Source organism: Chironomus tepperi, unplaced genomic scaffold (genome assembly GCF_022539635.2).
Source record: "Chironomus tepperi strain 1889 unplaced genomic scaffold, CSIRO-AGI_Ctep_v1 contig_376, whole genome shotgun sequence".
Classification (NCBI taxonomy): domain Eukaryota; kingdom Metazoa; phylum Arthropoda; class Insecta; order Diptera; family Chironomidae; genus Chironomus; species Chironomus tepperi.
This window is the reverse complement of record NW_027226498.1, coordinates 4,542,403-4,560,739: the sequence shown is the minus strand read 5'-3', so window position 1 is coordinate 4,560,739 and position 18,337 is coordinate 4,542,403. Positions and strand designations below refer to the sequence as shown.

Sequence of the window (18,337 nt, the reverse complement as noted above, 5' to 3'; positions counted from 1 at the left end):
TAAAATGAACGTTGCACAATTCTTTTCAATTTCATTTAAAGAATGTTTTTTGATTTATATATGAAATTTTTTAGGTACTTTGACATTTATATTTGGATTTGCTAATGTAGCCGTACTTTATTTCATACAATTTTTAAAGGTATTCACACCGTATTAATGTATTTTATTTAACTATTTGAAGTATTACCCAAACAACACAGCGTGTTCTCAGGGCACCGCTAATTCACCGCATTAACGATAAGACACAAAGTTGCTCTGACAACACCGTATTGATTTTGACCCTGTTGCTCCTTGTTGCTCGGGTTAGCACAATAAACTGATTAAAATCGATTATTTTTTGTAAATTTTTTTGCAAACCTTATTATGTGAAACGTTATCAGTAATAAATTTCGTATGACAATTAATGACAAACTAGACATTTTGGTTCCGAAAATTTAACGGAACCGGGAAATATGGAAAGCTCAAGTATAACAAAACAAATCATCTTGCCGTCTAAGCACACAAATAATTCTTAATTGAAAATAAATACCAGTGAATACAGCAAATTAAAGGAAATGTAGTTTACTTATTTATTGTTAATTAGAATTCAGACTATTTTCTTATTAATTTTAAGCTTTTTATGAAGCTTTTTTAAAGCTTCATCAATATGAAGTTAGTTGAAGTTCTAAAAAAGCGCTGAGTGTGTTCAGTAGTTTTTCTAAGTTTGAATTAGTAACGGCCGTTAAATTTATATAAGAATGAGTGTGATTGACCGATCCAAAACTGCCATTTGATATATTTACCAATTATATAACACTATAAATCATATCTAACTTCATATTTAAGCTGCTAATTGAACTGTAAAAATCACTTATTTCTTGCATAACATTGAAAAAAAAATAACGGATTTTTTGAAATCGGTGACAAAAATAATTTTCTATTTACATTTTAAGAAAAATACACAATTTTCAAAATTATGAATTTTGCCATTAATTAAGTTTAGTTATTTAAATAGAAGTACATGATAAATAGTACTAAGCTAAGCGATTGACGGAATATTTCGTACTTTTGTTAAACTAAAAGTTTAACTGGATTACAAATTGAGTAAACATCTGTATAGAAAGAAAAACATTCACTGCTTTATTTTCCTTTTTCACATCGTACGATTCGTGTGTATTTTCATCTATCAGGTGGTTTTTCTTCAAGCTACAGTGATTTAATGTTAATGGAAATAGAAAAATTAAGTTTATAATGGAAAAAAGTGAAATGAAATTGGATAGGAGTAATGGCAAGTCAATTTTTCGGAGATTTTTACATCCTGGGCCGATTTTGACGATATGTAAGTATCATTCGGTTATTATTAAGTCATACAATTGCAAAAACGAAAAATATTAATCCAATAAGACTTTATGACATTTTTGTCATTGCTTAAAAATAGACATGCACTGATCAGTGACAACTTGCCACAAACAAAAAAGTATTATTCATAGAAATAATTGAAAGAAAAACACCTTAAACAAAAGAAAAATTAAATATTTGTTTCGTTATTGAAGCACATAAAATCAGAATACGTCCGGCACTTCACACAAGAAAATTAAAAGATTTTCAGTTTGCGTGCAATTGAATGGTATCAAGATTAGCATAATGTAAAGATTAATGATAAATAAACTTTTGGACAACTTTAGTGAATATAGAAATGGCAGCACTTTATTACAGGCACTCGTACTTGATATTTGGTCATTAATTAATTAAATCAGAAGCATAAAATTGTACGATGAATAAATCCTCACTAAGGCTGAGTAATTAGCTTCTTACTTACTCATTCACTAGTTAAATTTTGGGTGATTCAAATCAGAAGTGAGAAGTCCTTAAAATATTCTTATTCATTTTTGTTAATATTAATGACACAAGCGTGTTATGAGGACTTAAAATGCATGATATTAATGTAAATTTCTTGTTGGTTAAAGAACTCATTATGTTATGCATAGAAATTTTTCAATTTATTTCTCTCCCTTTCCCCTCCTTCCAACACGATAGTAAATTAGAAAATATTTGTGTCAAGAAAAAAATGCAGTTAAAATGTGTTAAATAAATAAAACCTTATGGATCATTTACTTTTTACGTCCATCTGTGACTATAGGAATTTTATATTTAAGATTTGTATGGATATCATTTATGAACGATTCTTAAGATTCGTGGCTTGCTCACTGTTTCAAGTCACATCAACTCGCGAGGCCTAGGTAAATTGCATTGGTTTACCCTAAACCATACAACTGTGCAGAGTTGGGAAAAAGCAAAACAGATGTCTTCTGGATGTCAAAATATAAATTTAAGATGAGAAAAGCTGCTGCATGAACGCTCAAAAGATATTATATATACATTGTAATTTAGAAATTGGCTACACAAAAGTGCGGGCATGCCATTGATACGGGTTCTAAATATTATTTTATTTGCAACTATTTGCTGATTATATCCGAATTATAAATTTTCTTGTACGTTCAAATTAAATCCACATAAATTATTAAAACGAAGTGAATTTTTTAGCTATTATAATTGTTGCCAACATCTTAATAATTAACGTAAAAAAATCTTTATAAAGCTTCACAAGCTTAAAGATTCAAAATAACATGTCAAAGTCTACCTTTTTACGAGACATTTACTGTTTTCGTAAGATTTATAAGCTAACCTTTCTGCACTTTTCACATTAAATCAATAAATCATTTGTGACCTTTCCAATTATGCGACATTACTAAGTTTAATGATCACAGGATGTACGAAATAAAATTATTCATAATAATTGTTGATGTTTTACGATCCATTTGGACTATTTGAAATTAGAATTAATAAATTGCTCGTTTTCCTTATCGCCGCTAACCCATCATTGAAAAATTACCGAGAAACCACATGACGAAAGGTGGGAAATGTAAAAAGAGGAAGAGTGAAGACGGGAAGAAATAGAAAATATGAGCACGCGATTATTAAGTTCCTTATGAACATTAAAGAAAATGGACTTTTATTTGTTTGAGCAAAATATTAATTGCAGAGTGTAAATAAATAGAGCTATGTCGCGCTATTTTGTTTATAAAGTTCGACTACATGTCAAGGAACGTACATTTCAAAAAATCTTAAAATAACTGGGTTAGCTAATCTAAATAACATATCATCGTCCAGCTTATAAAAACATTTACACGTCTTACTCAAAAATATTAAACACAGTAATAATTAAATTTCCATTTCCTTTACAGGTATTATTAAGTCGATAACACTTCAAACACTCTACCTCAATTCAATGTGGTTTCCATCACATACATCATTTTATGCATTCCTCAATCAAGCATTGTTCATCACATTTTCAGCTTTAACTTCGTTTAATTTTGTCATGACCGCCATCATTGGCCCATCGTACTTACCGATTGGTTGGAAACCTAAAAATAAGAAACATGAGAGTTACCTGCAAATGTGTTCAATTTGCCCGGATACATTTAAAGCACCTCGAGCACATCATTGTCGGAAATGTGAGAGATGTGTCGTCAAAATGGTAAACTAATCAAACTGATGTTATTCTCATTTTTATGATGGTTGGTTTTTTTTTCAGGATCATCACTGTCCTTATGTTGCAAATGTAAGTGGCCAATTGACAAAACCAAAATTATTATTTAACGAATTTTTAGAACTTAATCATTACAAATGAATTTATCAATTACAGTGCATTGGACACGGAAATCAATCACATTTCATTTGGTTTCTATTCTTAGCCGTTGTCGGATGCTCTCATGCTGCTGTTATTTTAATTTGTTCACTTTATGGTGGAATTTATCGTGATTACTATATTTATCATCAAGAATATGAGAAAGCAAATGTGAAGCTTACAACATGGAGCTTAATATTAACAATATTCAATATAGGATTAAGTATTGGCGTTGTTATAGCTGTCGGAATGTTACTTTTCTTTCAAATGCGTGCTGTACTTAGAAACCGAACTGGAATTGAAGACTGGATTCTCGACAAAGCAATTTATAGGCGTAAAGCAATGACTCGAATTGCAAGAGAAAACGGTAACACAGATTTCCAGGCGAAACCTTTTGTCTACCCATACGATTTAGGATTGAAAAAGAATGCCGCACAAGTACTCAATTTTTCTTGCCTTCCTGTTGGGGATGGAATTAATTGGCCTGTAGTTGATGGATGCGATCAATATACGCTCACAGTAAGTTCCTAATTAGTATGCTAGGTTGAAAACTTTCTAATGATTAATTAAAATTTAGCGTGAGCAACTCGCACAAAAGGCAGAGAAGAGGATGCGAACGAGACGATATCGAATAGTTTCAAAAGTTACTGGAAGTTGGTTTCCATTATTATCACATGGTTTTAAAGTTTGTATTCATCCACCATTCACGGACGAACCACGAATTAAACTTGATCCAGATGATCTTGTAAATGTCACAAGATGGAGAAAATATTGGCTGTTTGGTGAAAAAATTCAAGAGTCTTCTAGTTCAACTCCTGCAGTACAAAATGGCAAAACAAAAGAAGAAAAGCTTGAAACAAAGCCGAAACGAGTACGTGGATGGTTTCCAAGAAAAGCAGCCATTGAATTTTTCGAGGACAATGGCAGTGATGATGATGATGATGACTTTGAGGACAATGCGGATAAAAAGAAGAAATAGTTGCTGTTGGTATCAACACTTTGTACGTGATTTTTATGTAGTCATTTCATCACATTACATTTTATTCCTTTTTTGTTATAAAGAAGCATACGAGCATGATAAATTCACGTTTTTTAACTTTCGATTATTTTATTTAAGGAGAAAAAGGAAGATATGAACAAAATAAAAAAATTGTCTTTAACTAAATCCTTTATTTATATATCTTATATATTTTAGTGATAATATACCAAAATGCATATAATATTTAAACTCTTTCAAAAGCAATTTTAAACTGCTTAATAAGCGCAGCATATTTTCTTTGCAAATCAATTAATCCTAAAAGCTCATTGTTCAGTTGATCTCTCTTTTTCTTTTCATCGTCATGCTTTTTACGGAATTTTGTTTTCGTTGTTGAAATCCCTTCAACAATATCCTCAAGTTTCTTCAAAAATTGCTCTTTTAATGGAATTGTTGTCATTGCTCTGTGAATTGAAAATTAACATTAATTAATAATTTCAAAATAGAATCTTAATCATGTGTAGAACTTACTGGTTATAATTGTCATATAGCGAATTGAGAAGTTCTAATTCTTTGCCAATGTAGAGATGACTGTCGTTGAGAGTATTATAAAGAGCATAAAACTGTTTAGTCTCTTTGTGCTTAGCACTAACTTGATTGTATAATTCTAAAAATCTTTTCTGATACTGTGACAGTTCAACATTATCTGGTATATTATCTAACTGACGTTGCAAACTTGTCACTGCTCGATTTTTCTTTGCCAACTGTAGTCTGGCCACTCGAAGTCTTTCTTCTTCCTCCTCTAAAATTTGATCATATTCATTAATTTCTTCGTCCGGTGTATTTGCGAGATTTTCAGCTTCTTCAATTTTTTTATGCAATTCCTCAATAATTTGTTTGCATTCCTCTTTAAAGGTAATTTCTTCTTGCTTTATTTTCTCATTTTCCAGTATTAAATTTTTTATTTGATTTTTTATGTCTTCATTGGCTTCTTTCTCTTGAATCTCCAACAGTCGCATGTTTTCAACAAGCGAATCATTTTCTTGACGTAAATTGTCAAAAATATCTCCTTCCTTTTTAATATCCTCAGATATACCTTCATTTTCTTGAATAATCCTCTGCAATCGCTTTTCTAGAGCCACCTCCATGGACTCTAAAGTTTTTATTTTATTTTGTTCCGACAATTGTTTTGCGTCAATAAGCATTTCTTGCTTTAAATTTTCATAGTGTTTTGCTATTTCATGACGTTCTTCTTCTGTTAAATCTGGGTTCTCGTAAATTTCCTATTTAAATGCAATATATGAGAAGTTAATTAATTAATGGATTAAGAAGTACTCGATAAATTTTAAGACTTTCAATCACAACTTTTAAAAGATTTCACTCCCATGCATTTGTGTTCAGAATATGTCAACTATCTTTATTAAGCTTATATTTATATAATGCATTATTTGCACAGAAAACATGCTACATACCTCGTTAGCCAGTGCAAGGTTCTCACTGACGAGTTGCTTAATCTCATTCTGAAAATTTAATTCAAAAAAGCACAAAGAGCACACAAGCAAGTTAAAGCCAGAAAAAAATGAAATAAATAATAAAAAAAATCACCTCATGCTGTTCAATTTCATCTGCAATAATTTCTTTTGCAAAGTCTTGAGATTTTTTACTGTCAGTATGATTAGCGACTTCTCGTGATAATGTTCTGATAGCATATTCAAGAAGTGTCAATCTTACTCGACTATATTCTTCTTCAGGCTCAACATTTTGCTTTCTTTTGTATTTTCGTTTTGCAGCATAAATGTCTTCGGCTTTTCTCAATAGAATTTCAAGGTGTTCTTTTTCAATTTTCTCTTTTTCATTTGATTTGGAGCTACAGTGATTATTAAATTGAGAAATTGCAAATGATTTTAATCTTTCAGCTTTTTCGTTCCTTAATTTTACAGATTCTGATACGAGCCACTGGATTACTGGAAAAATGCTTATGAAATCTAATCCTTGAATTTGATGAGGTTCCAACACAAATGGACATTTCATTAGAGGCAAAACAGTCACAACCCGTTCTGTTAATGCACTAAAAATGATATAAATATTCAATTATTAATTAAAATAATTAACTCATTGAAGTAACTTACATTTTCTGTCCAATTGAAAGATTTTCATGAAACAAAAGATCCACATCAACATCAAACTCGCAAGCCTCGATACACCATGTCATTCCACCAATAATTTTATCAAAATCTGACAAATTTTTGATCATCACACGAAAATATCCGGCTGATAACAATAAATCCAGTATTTTCTTTCTACATTGTGATGCTTCTGTATCTTCTCGAATTTCCACATCAATTTCCTTCCCTTCTGCATCAAATCTTGTACTTAGTTTTATATTTGGAATGACTTTTGAGAATATTTGTTTGTTAGACATTTTAATTTCACTGATATCGAAATATAAACAGGTGACATACTATATTACCAGAAAGAGAGGAACAGATGATTGGAGATTTCAAGCAGTTGGAGAATATGCATTACTAACAACAAGTATATATTCTGCATGCATGCTTTCGCATGTCTTGAAATTTTCCTCGACGTTAGTAGATGCCTAAATGTATAGTTTGCATGCTAGGCTGCAAATAAATATTCATAAATACTCTGAAAATAACAGCTTCATCGAAGGAAACTTGAATAATCTCTCAAAAATTTCGACTTTATTTTTCTTTTGTAAGGTCCTGATATGGTCTATAAAATAATATTTTCTAACTTTTCTTTGTTTTAGTGGTTTCAAAATTGTTTCTTTGGCCACATTAAATTTAATATAATAGCATCACATTGCACTTGCATATCAATTTACATTAAGCTCTCAGATATGAGATAAATTATGGATAAATGCTTAAAAGATCAGTACGAACAAATAAAAGCTTAATTAATTAAATTGATTGATTATTATGACAAACTTATTTGATAATACATAAATCTAATAAATAAAATGAATTGGGGAATGACACATGATAAATGTTTTTTTGTTTGTTTTGTTTAATCATAAGCATGAAGCAAAAGCTTCATATAAAATTGTCTTGATATTGAACCATTCGGAATTTGTTGAGAATAACGCATTAAAAGATCAATAAGCTCACTTCCACTCAAATAATATTCAATGCTGTGAAATAAGATATCCCAAGTGAGAATCCTATGAACATTCTTAACATCATTGATCTCATCGCATTTTAAGCACTTGAATTTTCCATGATTTATTGCCATAATGTATTCATCAAGAAGTTGATAGAAGAGTGTAATGTCATTAAAATGTTCCAGTGATTTATGCAAAATCTCTAAATCACCCAAGTTTATGGCATATAAAATCATCTTATCAAACTTCTTCTCATCTGTTAAGAATTTTCCAGTGATTTTGAGTAAATGTGGCAACGAACGACACAGTTCATAGCACTTTTCATATTCTCCTCTCGACCAATAAAATTGTTGTAAAATATTTGCAATGTCTTCGTATCCTGTACCACTTGTTCCACAATTTAATGGAAATTCACAACGTTTACATCGACTTACTTCGTTCACATGATTCTGTACTTGTAGCAATGCATCGGATATATAATTTAATGTCTTTTCGTCATCAATCTCAAAGATAATTTCAGGTTGTAAATACTCGAGAAACATTTTACAAACAATTCTTCTCCTTTCTACTCCATTATACTCGTCCATAAATAACTTTTCCAATTCGTCAAGTATGCGAATAATTTGTGAGCTTTTAAAACGATCAAAAATCTTACTTAGCCTTTCACGAAAATTTAAATGGCTTACGAGTGACGTTTGATGTATGATGTACAATTGCTTTACAGCTCTGTCAATCTCAGCTGATGTGATGCTTAAAGAATCCTCTTCTTTTTGCTTTGTGATTGGCAACATTTGAGGGATTTCATCGACCTTTTCGTTATTATATTCGTCCTCTTTATCCACAGACTTGTTGAAGAAATTTTTACTGAGAATAACAACATTTGGGATTCTTGTGCTTGTGAGTTCATCAAAAATATCAGATAATGACTTTAGGATATCATTCCGGTCATTTGCTATAAGATAATCACGAATTTTAAGGAATGTTCTGTATTGATTCATTTCAGAGATAGTGCGCGAATTGCGTATAATGCGTGCAAAAAATTCAATATTGTTTTTAATTAATTCACATGCTTGCATTATTTTCTCTGAATTACATAAAAATAGTGCATAATGCTGAAGCTTGTAAAATTTGAGCTCAAGTAATCTACCGTCTTTTAAATACAAGTAGATTGTGTTGTTTTGAATTATTTTTGCATTTGCTATGGCTCCATCGAATTCATTATTCCAAAAAATAACTTTTGATTCTTTTGGATCTATTATATAAAATCCAGAAGAGTTCCAAGTAAAAACAAATTTATTATCTAGAGGCAATGCCAATTGAAATTGGTGAATCTTGTTAAATAATACTGGTGATGAATCAATCTCATGGTTTCCCATTATGGCAATTTTTTGAGCTGTGAAATTTGCATTCTTATATTGATGTGTCTTTAATACGTTGCCGTTTAAATCAGCTTCCCACAATCTCATGCCTGGACGACATGAATAAATTTTTATATTTTCAATCAACATCTTTTCGAAGACCTCTTGATCAATTGTTGTTAATTTACTTTGTTGTGCTTCAAGTGCTTCATAATCAGCCACAAAACATGCTCCAAACTTTCCATCTCGTGGTCTATTTCCAATCTGTTTAAACTCCTCTTTCTCATTATTACATAAAATTGTCTTTGTGGACGATGACACCAAGAGGAATTCATTGAACCCGTCAATCTGCTCTATTACACCTTCAAGTTCATTCAATATATTATTCACATATATATTTATCAAGTTTCGTCCAATGAAATATGTTAATGTGATTATTGATAAATTTCCAGAAATATCTCCACAGTAAATTTCATTATCAGAATAATGCCAATAGAGAGCTGAACATGGTGCCTCTAATTTCCCGAAAGCAGTTCTTGATAATAATGCACTGCTTTTCAACGAATGCACAGCAATATCACCAAAAGCATTCGCATAAGCAATGGATTGTTGATCATTTGAAATTTTTATATGGGTTATTGGACCTGTACAAATGTAGATTATCATTATGTCATTCAATCATAATCCTTATCTTAAAAATTCATGACTGTCTAATCAAATTAAATGTATTTACCTTTTATACTTTGACTTCCAGAAATTGCTTTGAAGAATGAGTAAGGACTACGTTTATAAATAAATAGTGCACCAGTGCTCTTGTCTGTTCCATAAACTATCAGATCTTTTGAAATATCGATACTTTTGTACTGTAAAACATAAAAATCAATAGTCGATTAGTTTAGATCTGCGTACTTTTCATGTTTTGCATAAAAACTTGAAATATTTTATATACTTACCACTGCTGGTTGTTTTGATGTGATATTATTGATGCTTAAATAGTATTTTTGATCTATATTTGGGTCTATTTCCATTGTTAAATAATAATTTTTCAAGAAATTATGAAGAAAAAATTACTATACACTAAGATTCTTCTACAGCTTAATACCCCTTTTGCCTTTTTCTCTTCTATGCATGCACCAACACTTTGTCCTATTTCATGAAGAAATATAAATATTTGTGCTTCAAAAATTAAAAAAAAAATACAAGTTTGTTGTTTAACAATATCAACTGTCAAAATAATTTTGAATAGAATTTCGAAATATTTCGAAGATGACTTGATTCAAATTTTTAGAAACAGTTCACATAAAATAAATTAATTCAAGTGTAATCTCCGCGTAAAAAAAATCAGCTGTTAAATAAAAACAAATTAGAAGAGATTTTATTACTTGCCTATTTCATTAAGTAGGGGTACACAGCATGCCCATTGAGTAATTTTTTTACGAATTTCATTAGTCAACATCAATTCCGTGCAATTTTGCGTGGAATTAAAAGAGAGAAGAAAATTGAAAATTTCAATGTTATCAGTTCATTAATAATATTAAAGCAATCAGAAACATCTAAATCTTAGAGTATCCTTTCGGGTTATTATAATTATTTAATCATTTTTGAACGTGAAAAGTGAAAAAATAGTTCAGAAAAGAACTTAAAAAATATAACAAAGAAAAAAACGCAAAAAAAACTTCCAGTGAAGAAAAAAAAATATAATCCACGAAGCATATAAAATACAAATTAGTAAAAAAAATGTATTCTGATGATGAAATTGGTATCGACTCGGGAAATGTATCGTCAGAAGAGGAAGATAATTATGATTTCATGGATGTCGATGCTTCAACACAAAGGTCATCATCAAATAATCAAAACGACCAACTAGAATATCCATATGAAGTTCTAACAACAGAAGAAATTGTCCAGCATATGCTTGATTGCATAAAGGAAGTAACAAATGTTGTAGAGGTAATAAAAGTGCCCTTAAAAACTATGTGGAAGTGAATGTATCTGAAGTTAAGCTTCTCTTAAGCATTTCTGTAACTTTTTTTTTGATTCACCGTTACGTGATTTCAATGACTAATAGTGCAGTATAGTGAAGAGAAAAAGTATCAAAACACCTTGCTTGCAAGAATTCTGTCTATATCTGTATTCTATTTATAAAATTAAAATATTTTTTATTTGTTTTCATTACTAAATTGTTTTGGCTGTGCTCACATGAATTTTCTTATCAGACACTATTAAAAGTTTTAGCCAACGCTTTCCAACTCTTCTTCTTCTTACTAAAAACCAAAAAATTCTCTTTCATTTCACAATTTTTCGTCGTCAAAGAAGATTTCATGCTTGTGTTTAAGTAAGAAGAAGCCAAAACGTGTAATATAGATTGAATGAATCAATTTAGAAAGAAAACAGAATAATATTTTTATTCTCTTCTCCTCTCTCTATGATTTTTGATTTTTGAATCTTATTATTTATATGAATAATTTAATCGGATCAGTTTTTCATTCAAATGACATCATTTTCACTATATCGACTTCTAATAATGTGTAATATTGCATTATGAGTGAATGAAAGAGGAAGAAAATTCCACAATGAAATTTTTCCCTCTCTTCCTCTGCATATATCTATGTGATTCACTTCATTGTGACCCAATTTACAAGATCAATGCTACTTTACTCATTTTACACGAACGCAGTGAACGAAAATTCAATCTGTACATTTACTGAGTAGCTAATAGCGCATTTTTAATAAGCCTTACTAATTAAAATGCTGTCATAATGTCTGATTAATTATAATCTCATTGGCTGGTATTTTATTACATTGAAATACATGGCAACGTGACTGATGTGTACAAAAAAAATTATTTTAAAATCTTCAAAACCATACAAATCACACCATATGTTCAAAAACCTTACAACAGCAATCTTAAATTGGACTTCCGTTTACTAAAAACTTATTTCTTTTTAATGTGTCATTCTTAAGACATTAGTATGTACACACTCGATAAAATAATTTACCTACGTGTAGATTAGTCAGATCTCAAAATAATTTATTGTAAGTGTCATATTATGAAATTTGAAAATTTAATGAGGAAGAACATAGGGAAACTGTATAATTATCTGGAAATGATTGTATCTAATGTTTATTCTTTAAGTATAATATTTCATTATCTACAAAAGTGACACTGAGTGATGTCACTAATCAACATTTAAATGCAATATAATACATTCAAAATTGGTTTGTTGTCTTTCTAGATTCCAACAACGACAACGAGAATATTATTAAATCATTTTCGATGGGATAAAGAGAAATTGATGGAGAGATTCTACGATGGAGACCAAGAAGCATTATTCAAGGCAGCACATGTCATCAATCCATACGTTAAACCAAAAAAAGAGCCAAAGGTAAATATTCAGTCATGCTAATGACCTTCAATACACGCATTTTTACAATTTCAAGATGAACGCGTTGAGACGTTTACGGAAGAAAATCATTTCTTTTATTATTTTCATTTTCATTTACGACGATCAGAACTTGAAGATCATTGTCTTTATTTTAATTTTTTTTTATTTCAATGACTTGCTTTGTGACATCATAATTAAGACTGTTTTCTCTTTCATTCTGACGACCTTTTAGACTTTTCGCTGCTCTATGATGGAAGACTGTGAAATTTGCTTCCTAAAATATCAGTACACTAGTATGACAGGGCTTCAATGTGGTCATCGCTTTTGTAAATCATGTTGGGTTGAATATTTAACAACAAAAATAATGGAAGAAGGTTTATGCAAATCGATTGCTTGTGCTGCACATGGCTGTGGTATGAATCATATTGTTTTTTGCCATAAAAAAATACAAAGATAAAATTAAATCATGATATTTATAGATATTCTGGTTGACGATGTGACTGTAATGAGTTTACTAACAGATCCAAGAGTCCGTACTAAATATCAACAACTTATAACAAATAGTTTTGTTGAATGTAATCGTTTATTACGTTGGTGTCCATCTGCAGATTGTAGTTACGCTATAAAAGTTCAATATGTTGAGCCACGACCAGTCGAATGTAAATGTGGCCATATTTTCTGTTTTGAATGCGGAGAGCAATGGCACGATCCCGTACAATGCCGACTGCTGAGAAAATGGATCAAAAAATGTGATGATGACTCGGAAACGTCAAACTGGATTGCAGCCAACACAAAAGAATGTCCAAAATGTAATGTTACGATTGAAAAAGACGGTGGATGCAATCATATGGTCAGTCAATTTGCTTGCCTATTTGAATTAATTTTTGATTTATTGAAATTTTGTTTTAAAGGTTTGTAAGAATCAAAATTGCAAGCATGAATTCTGTTGGGTATGCCTTGGAAGCTGGGAACCACATGGAAGTTCATGGTACAATTGCAATCGATATGACGAAGATGAAGCTCGTGTTGCTCGTGATGCACAAGAGAAGTTAAGATCCTCTTTGGCAAGGTAAACAGCAAGTAGTAATATGTCATTGAATTCAGCTAATTGATTATTTATTTTAGATATTTGCATTATTACAATCGGTATATGAACCATATGCAATCACTAAAATTCGAGCACAAACTTTATGCATCAGTCAAAATAAAGATGGAAGAAATGCAACAGCATAACATGTCATGGATTGAAGTAAATATTTATTGAAGCTTTTTTAATTGTGCATATCACTTCAATCAAATTCAATTCATTTCAGGTTCAATTCTTAAAGAAAGCTGTAGATATTTTATGTCAATGTCGACAAACTCTCATGTGCACTTACGTGTTTGCTTATTACTTGAGGAAGAATAATCAATCAATGATTTTTGAAGATAATCAAAAAGACTTGGAGTCAGCCACAGAGAAATTGAGCGAATATCTCGAACGTGACATCACAAGTGAAAATTTATCGGACATTAAGCAAAAAGTGCAAGATAAGTATAGGTGAGTGTCAATAATTATTATTAAATTATATTCAGGGGAAATTAAAGAAAGATACAAGTTCATAACACACCCATGGCCTAAACCCTAGATTTTCAGTTTGGTCAAATTCTATAACCTATCCGATTCATTTGAGTCCAATTTGGTAATGGAAAAGCTTTTATAGAAATTTTCACTGAGTAGATTACAAATTTAGCTACTGCTATCTTCTTGTTTTGTATGCAAATTAACGTACAAACAGATACTATTAAAGTTTTGTCCACTGATAAGGGACTCGTAGAAAATACTGACTTTATTACCTTATAAAACAAATTTTATACACAATTATGATGGAATTCATATTTTATTATGCGCAAAAAATAATGGCTAGAATGACTTCTTTCATATTTTCTTCATGATTAAGTTAAAGAAATGACGAAAAGGAAATCCCAAAGAGATAGATGAATGTGCTTGACCTGTGTTTATTACAGTTGTCTAAACAGAAATCGTAGTCGAATCGAATTTTATATGGAGCCTTTTTCATACAAAATTCTAGTCTCTATGTCAAAGCTAATGAAAGAATGTTTTTTCTGGGAATGCTGATATGTATATTTTGGTTCTGAGTGTTATATGCTATATGTATATTTACCAGTTTTCTATCAATAAGTAACAACAAAATTATCTTTATTATACTGACGATTATCGATTATATAAACGAATATGAATTCTCATTCAAATTTGCATGTACAATTTATTCAAAATATTCTGCTTTTGACAATTTTGCGAGCCAATGTATTGCGGAGTATGAAAATTAATACTGCCTCTGTCTGTTTTGTGGAGTTTATTCCACTGACTTATAATGTTTTTTTTTAATGGATATTTTACATTTTTCAAGTCAATTGTGTTTAAAGAAGTGAAATAATTTAAATTATCATTCGATGAATGAATGTAATATTTCATTGTAGAAAATGTTTACTTCTTAAAAGTAAAAAATTTAAATGAATTTGTATCGATTTTTTTAAAATTTCAACCAAGAAATCAAGAAGTTCCTAGTGTTGATTACTCCTACTATTCCTCCTCCGAAGAGGTATATTTTTTGGCACCACCTTGCCATACTTGATGTACCAGTGGTGTGCTTATTACGTATCGTTTCGGACAAATCGGTACAGTTCTGTAATTAAAGCATCAAATATTAAATTTATTGCAAACAAACTAAACTGCTAATAATTATAACATTTAATAAACTGTTCCCTAATTCTAATTCACAGATACTGCGAAAAACGACGAAAAGTTCTTTTGGATCACGTACATGAAGGATATGAAAAAGATTGGTGGGAGTATGTCGAATAAGATCAACTAGATACTCAACAATTATCAGCTTTTGGTTAAATAATGTCAATACGAGTCTGTCGATAGAAATCATCAACAATGTTTTGTTTCATCATTCATTCTCATCTTTAATTTCCTTGTTCCTAACGCACTAAATTTATTTTTTCTCAGTGTAAATCATTTTATATTTATGCCAAAAAATGTTGCAGCATAAATTCATTCGTAAAACTTCCTAAAAATTTTCTTTATTTTTTACATCGTACCTGAAAGTATATCTTTCTGATTAAAAAAAAAATAATAGTAATAATATATTAAAAATTCTTTTTAGATGGTAAATCGATAGACTTTTTCCTTCCTTTCTTATTTTCGATATTGATTAAAGAAATTAATAAGGAACATAACAACAACAAAAAGAATATAAAAAACAGTGATAAATGCGATCGTTAATTAAATCAAATTTAAATGATGCTCTAAATTTATTGATTCGCTTTTGACGAGCATTGTATAAAGATTTTTATGATTAATTATAATGCGATGTTGGCTTAATTATGTTGAGAATTTTTCATCTTGAATAAGATTTTAAAGAAAAAAGTATGAAAAAAAAAATAAATTTTTTAAAAATTTAGCCGTCGAATTTCTCTAACAACTTTGTTCCATTCTTATTTCTGGGATGAACTTCGCGATGGTCCACTGAGAACTAACTCGTTAACTGTAGATTTGAATGATATGATTTATAAAACTATAATGTCCATAGATTATGGACACCGTGAAAGTAAAGTTAGTATACATTACACAAAATCAGTGACTTAAAGAGGAGATTGATTTGTATGAAGCAATCATTAAGTGACTAGTTAATAACATCCATGTATTCACTGCCTGATAACAATAAAACATTAGTTTACTTAAATTTGTTTATTATTGCAAGGTAAATTTGAAGTGTTATTAGCACTACAATTTAACTGTAATAAGCAGTTTCAGTTTACTTTGTTAACATAATAATAAATAAGCTAGTATAATATGAAGAACGTCTACTAGTCAGTAATGAGAAATCCTAGAGTAGTTTCATGTACCATCACGTAAATTTCCCTTAATCTAAACAATTTTTCGATAATTTTTCATAAATGTAAGACAATTTCTGTTGTATTTGAATTTTACTGCGAGCGACACATTAAGTTATATGATGTTTCGCTCTGGCCCATTTGACACAAAAGAAGCATATTGCTGTAAAAAAACCAATCTAATCAAACTATTAAGAAAACTTTATATTTTTTGCTTGGATTATGGTTATTCCTCTTAAAATCGTTTTGAAAATGAGATCACAACTTGATAAAAGTTACAATAAAGATGAACTTAAATTATGAATCAACACATAGTAAATCCCGATAAATGTAAAGTTTAATAAAAATTTTAATTAAATTAACTGTATGACACATATGCAGATGAAATAAAGAGTCCTTTTAAAGAAAATTATTTTATTTATTTATTTATTCTTTTTTTCAGAAAAGCTTTCATAGATTGACAAATTTTATTTTACAGTGCTTCAAACCCTTACAAATGCTATGTTGAGCAATATTTCAAGAATTTGTATAAAATATTTGGATAATATTTAGCTAGTTCACGTATTGTTTAAATTTTGCATTCCAAACATTCAAAAGATTTTTCAACATTCAACAATGATATTAAGTTCAACAGTCATAATTGATTAAATTTTAAATCCAAAGAAATACACTTTTCATACAGTCCAATTTTGCATATGAAGGGGAAGATCAACTATAAAAGGGGAAAAACAACTAATTGAAGTTTCATACAGTTCAAAAATAAAATAACCGTTAGTATTTTCTCAGCAATTTCATTATTTTAAAAGTACGTTACAAGAAGAATTCATTTACTCATTAATTCAGTGATAAAACAGCAAATTTCTTGCTCAATTCCATGTATAATATGGCCTAAATGTTCAATAATTCATAAGATGATTTTCATAAGCACAACACAACTCAGCATGCATTACTTTCATAATTGCATGACAAACTCTTCAATCATTTTAAAATCTCAAAGCTCTAATCCGAATTCCTTCAACCACTTTAGGCCTTCGACTGTTTTTGTCAATGGCTTATATTCTAATCCAATATATCCATCGTATCCAATTTTAGATATTTCTGACAAAATATACTTATAGTTCAACTCTCCTTCTGTATTTGGCTCATTTCTATTTGGAGATTGTGCAATTTGGATGTGACCAATGTATGGTGCAAAATCTTTTAAGCTATTAGTGATATTACCTTGAATCATTTGAAGATGAAAAATATCGACCATAAGCTTAATGTTATTACTTCCAACATTTTTGATAGCATCAATAGCAAATGTGTAATCACGAAGAAAATAACCAGGCACAGAATAATTGTTAATTGGTTCAATAACTCCAATTATACCCTCTTTTTCTAAAACTGATGCTGCATATTTCAAATTTGAGATAAAAGTTTCTCGATTCTCATTTGTTGCCGGACTTTCAAGCTTTCCACTCATCAAATGGATCTTTTTGCAATCAAACTTTTTAGCAAACTTTACTGTATTTTCAAGTCTTTTACGAAAATCATCAATTTTATTTGGCAATGAAGCACACCCAAATTTAGCATCATCTAGCTCAATATTTACTAGTGCTACTTCCAATTTATTTTCAATTTTTACAGCCAAAAGCTCATCATGATTAATTTGGTTATCTGGAAATGGATGTTCCACAGCACTAAAACCAGCAAGTTTTGCAAAACGATACTGCTCGACAATATTTGACGATTCACGAAAGAGAAATCCAAGATTTGCACTAAATCTCATTTTGATTGACATGACAAGTTTTCACAGCTACGTCTAAAAAGGCGATCGAGCAGTCAATGCGATAAGACTGAATAATTTAATTGAAATTTTTTTCTCTCTCGATTGCGGTATATTGTTTATTATCAAATTCGAGTGTTTGTTTTTCGTTTTTAGTA

General features: G+C 30.0%; 6 protein-coding genes across 10 annotated transcripts in view; 2 read left to right on the top strand and 4 right to left on the bottom strand.

Moving 5' to 3' along the window:
- The window catches only part of Ace (Acetylcholine esterase), a 42,033-nt gene extending 41,425 nt beyond the window's left edge, over positions 1–608 (bottom strand). For 2 of the 4 annotated variants that reach the window (XM_070647231.1, XM_070647234.1), the window contains exons 1-2: positions 530–591; positions 188–316 (exon numbers count right to left, since the gene is read on the bottom strand). The gene's annotated coding sequence lies outside the window, so the exon portion shown is untranslated. Of the gene's footprint in view, positions 1–187 lie in introns of all 4 variants that reach the window. The other 2 variants (XM_070647233.1, XM_070647232.1) reach the window with 2 other exon arrangements.
- Positions 609–927: 319 nt separating this feature from the next.
- LOC139096094 (palmitoyltransferase ZDHHC6) lies at positions 928–4,839 on the top strand. Its single transcript, XM_070647732.1, has 5 exons — positions 928–1,318; positions 3,225–3,517; positions 3,575–3,601; positions 3,686–4,186; positions 4,245–4,839. The coding sequence occupies exons 1-5, from the start codon at positions 1,231–1,233 to the stop codon at positions 4,644–4,646; spliced, it is 1,311 nt and encodes a 436-aa protein (XP_070503833.1). The 5' UTR covers positions 928–1,230; the 3' UTR covers positions 4,647–4,839.
- On the bottom strand, positions 4,818–7,091 carry fidipidine (coiled-coil domain-containing protein 93). 2 transcript variants are annotated; one of them, XM_070647729.1, is made up of 5 exons: positions 6,773–7,091; positions 6,249–6,711; positions 6,116–6,163; positions 5,175–5,926; positions 4,818–5,107 (listed from the first exon to the last, which is right to left on the bottom strand). In XM_070647729.1, the coding sequence occupies exons 1-5, from the start codon at positions 7,063–7,065 to the stop codon at positions 4,891–4,893; spliced, it is 1,773 nt and encodes a 590-aa protein (XP_070503830.1). In that variant the 5' UTR covers positions 7,066–7,091; the 3' UTR covers positions 4,818–4,890. The 2 variants fall into 2 exon arrangements, with proteins under 2 accessions (XP_070503830.1, XP_070503832.1); XM_070647731.1 differs by lacking the exon at positions 6,116–6,163.
- Positions 7,092–7,323: 232 nt separating this feature from the next.
- On the bottom strand, positions 7,324–10,221 carry p (WD40 repeat domain-containing protein pink). Its single transcript, XM_070647429.1, has 3 exons — positions 10,076–10,221; positions 9,856–9,985; positions 7,324–9,766 (listed from the first exon to the last, which is right to left on the bottom strand). Exons 1-3 carry the CDS (start codon positions 10,148–10,150, stop codon positions 7,671–7,673), a joined length of 2,301 nt encoding a protein of 766 aa, XP_070503530.1. The 5' UTR covers positions 10,151–10,221; the 3' UTR covers positions 7,324–7,670.
- A 347-nt stretch (positions 10,222–10,568) lies between these two features.
- Positions 10,569–16,820, top strand: LOC139096221 (E3 ubiquitin-protein ligase ariadne-1-like). Its single transcript, XM_070647915.1, has 8 exons — positions 10,569–11,072; positions 12,359–12,508; positions 12,741–12,921; positions 12,988–13,358; positions 13,420–13,577; positions 13,634–13,757; positions 13,822–14,048; positions 15,293–16,820. The coding sequence occupies exons 1-8, from the start codon at positions 10,860–10,862 to the stop codon at positions 15,372–15,374; spliced, it is 1,506 nt and encodes a 501-aa protein (XP_070504016.1). The 5' UTR covers positions 10,569–10,859; the 3' UTR covers positions 15,375–16,820.
- Positions 15,811–18,329, bottom strand: Gip (hydroxypyruvate isomerase-like protein Gip). Its single transcript, XM_070647919.1, has one exon. The coding sequence runs from the start codon at positions 18,192–18,194 to the stop codon at positions 17,403–17,405; it is 792 nt and encodes a 263-aa protein (XP_070504020.1). The 5' UTR covers positions 18,195–18,329; the 3' UTR covers positions 15,811–17,402.
- Between the last annotated feature and the right edge of the window lie 8 nt (positions 18,330–18,337).

Bases quoted from the DNA above. Each gene is read 5' to 3' on its own strand.
- LOC139096094 (XM_070647732.1), top strand. From the start codon at position 1,231: ATGGAAAAAAGTGAAATGAAATTGGATAGGAGTAATGGCAAGTCAATT. The intron at 1,319-3,224 runs GTAAGTATCATT...TTTCCTTTACAG, and splicing joins TGGGCCGATTTTGACGATAT to GTATTATTAAGTCGATAACA. The intron at 3,602-3,685 runs GTAAGTGGCCAA...TATCAATTACAG, and splicing joins ACTGTCCTTATGTTGCAAAT to TGCATTGGACACGGAAATCA.
- fidipidine (XM_070647729.1), bottom strand. From the start codon at position 7,065: ATGTCTAACAAACAAATATTCTCAAAAGTCATTCCAAATATAAAACTA. The intron at 5,927-6,115 runs GTATGTAGCATG...GCATTTAAATAG, and splicing joins ACCTTGCACTGGCTAACGAG to GAAATTTACGAGAACCCAGA. The intron at 5,108-5,174 runs GTAAGTTCTACA...TTCAATTCACAG, and splicing joins CTATATGACAATTATAACCA to AGCAATGACAACAATTCCAT.
- p (XM_070647429.1), bottom strand. From the start codon at position 10,150: ATGGAAATAGACCCAAATATAGATCAAAAATACTATTTAAGCATCAAT. The intron at 9,986-10,075 runs GTAAGTATATAA...TATGTTTTACAG, and splicing joins CATCAAAACAACCAGCAGTG to TACAAAAGTATCGATATTTC. The intron at 9,767-9,855 runs GTAAATACATTT...ACATTTGTACAG, and splicing joins TGGAAGTCAAAGTATAAAAG to GTCCAATAACCCATATAAAA.
- LOC139096221 (XM_070647915.1), top strand. From the start codon at position 10,860: ATGTATTCTGATGATGAAATTGGTATCGACTCGGGAAATGTATCGTCA. The intron at 12,509-12,740 runs GTAAATATTCAG...ACGACCTTTTAG, and splicing joins AACCAAAAAAAGAGCCAAAG to ACTTTTCGCTGCTCTATGAT. The intron at 14,049-15,292 runs GTGAGTGTCAAT...TCTAATTCACAG, and splicing joins AAAGTGCAAGATAAGTATAG to ATACTGCGAAAAACGACGAA.
- Gip (XM_070647919.1), bottom strand. From the start codon at position 18,194: ATGTCAATCAAAATGAGATTTAGTGCAAATCTTGGATTTCTCTTTCGT.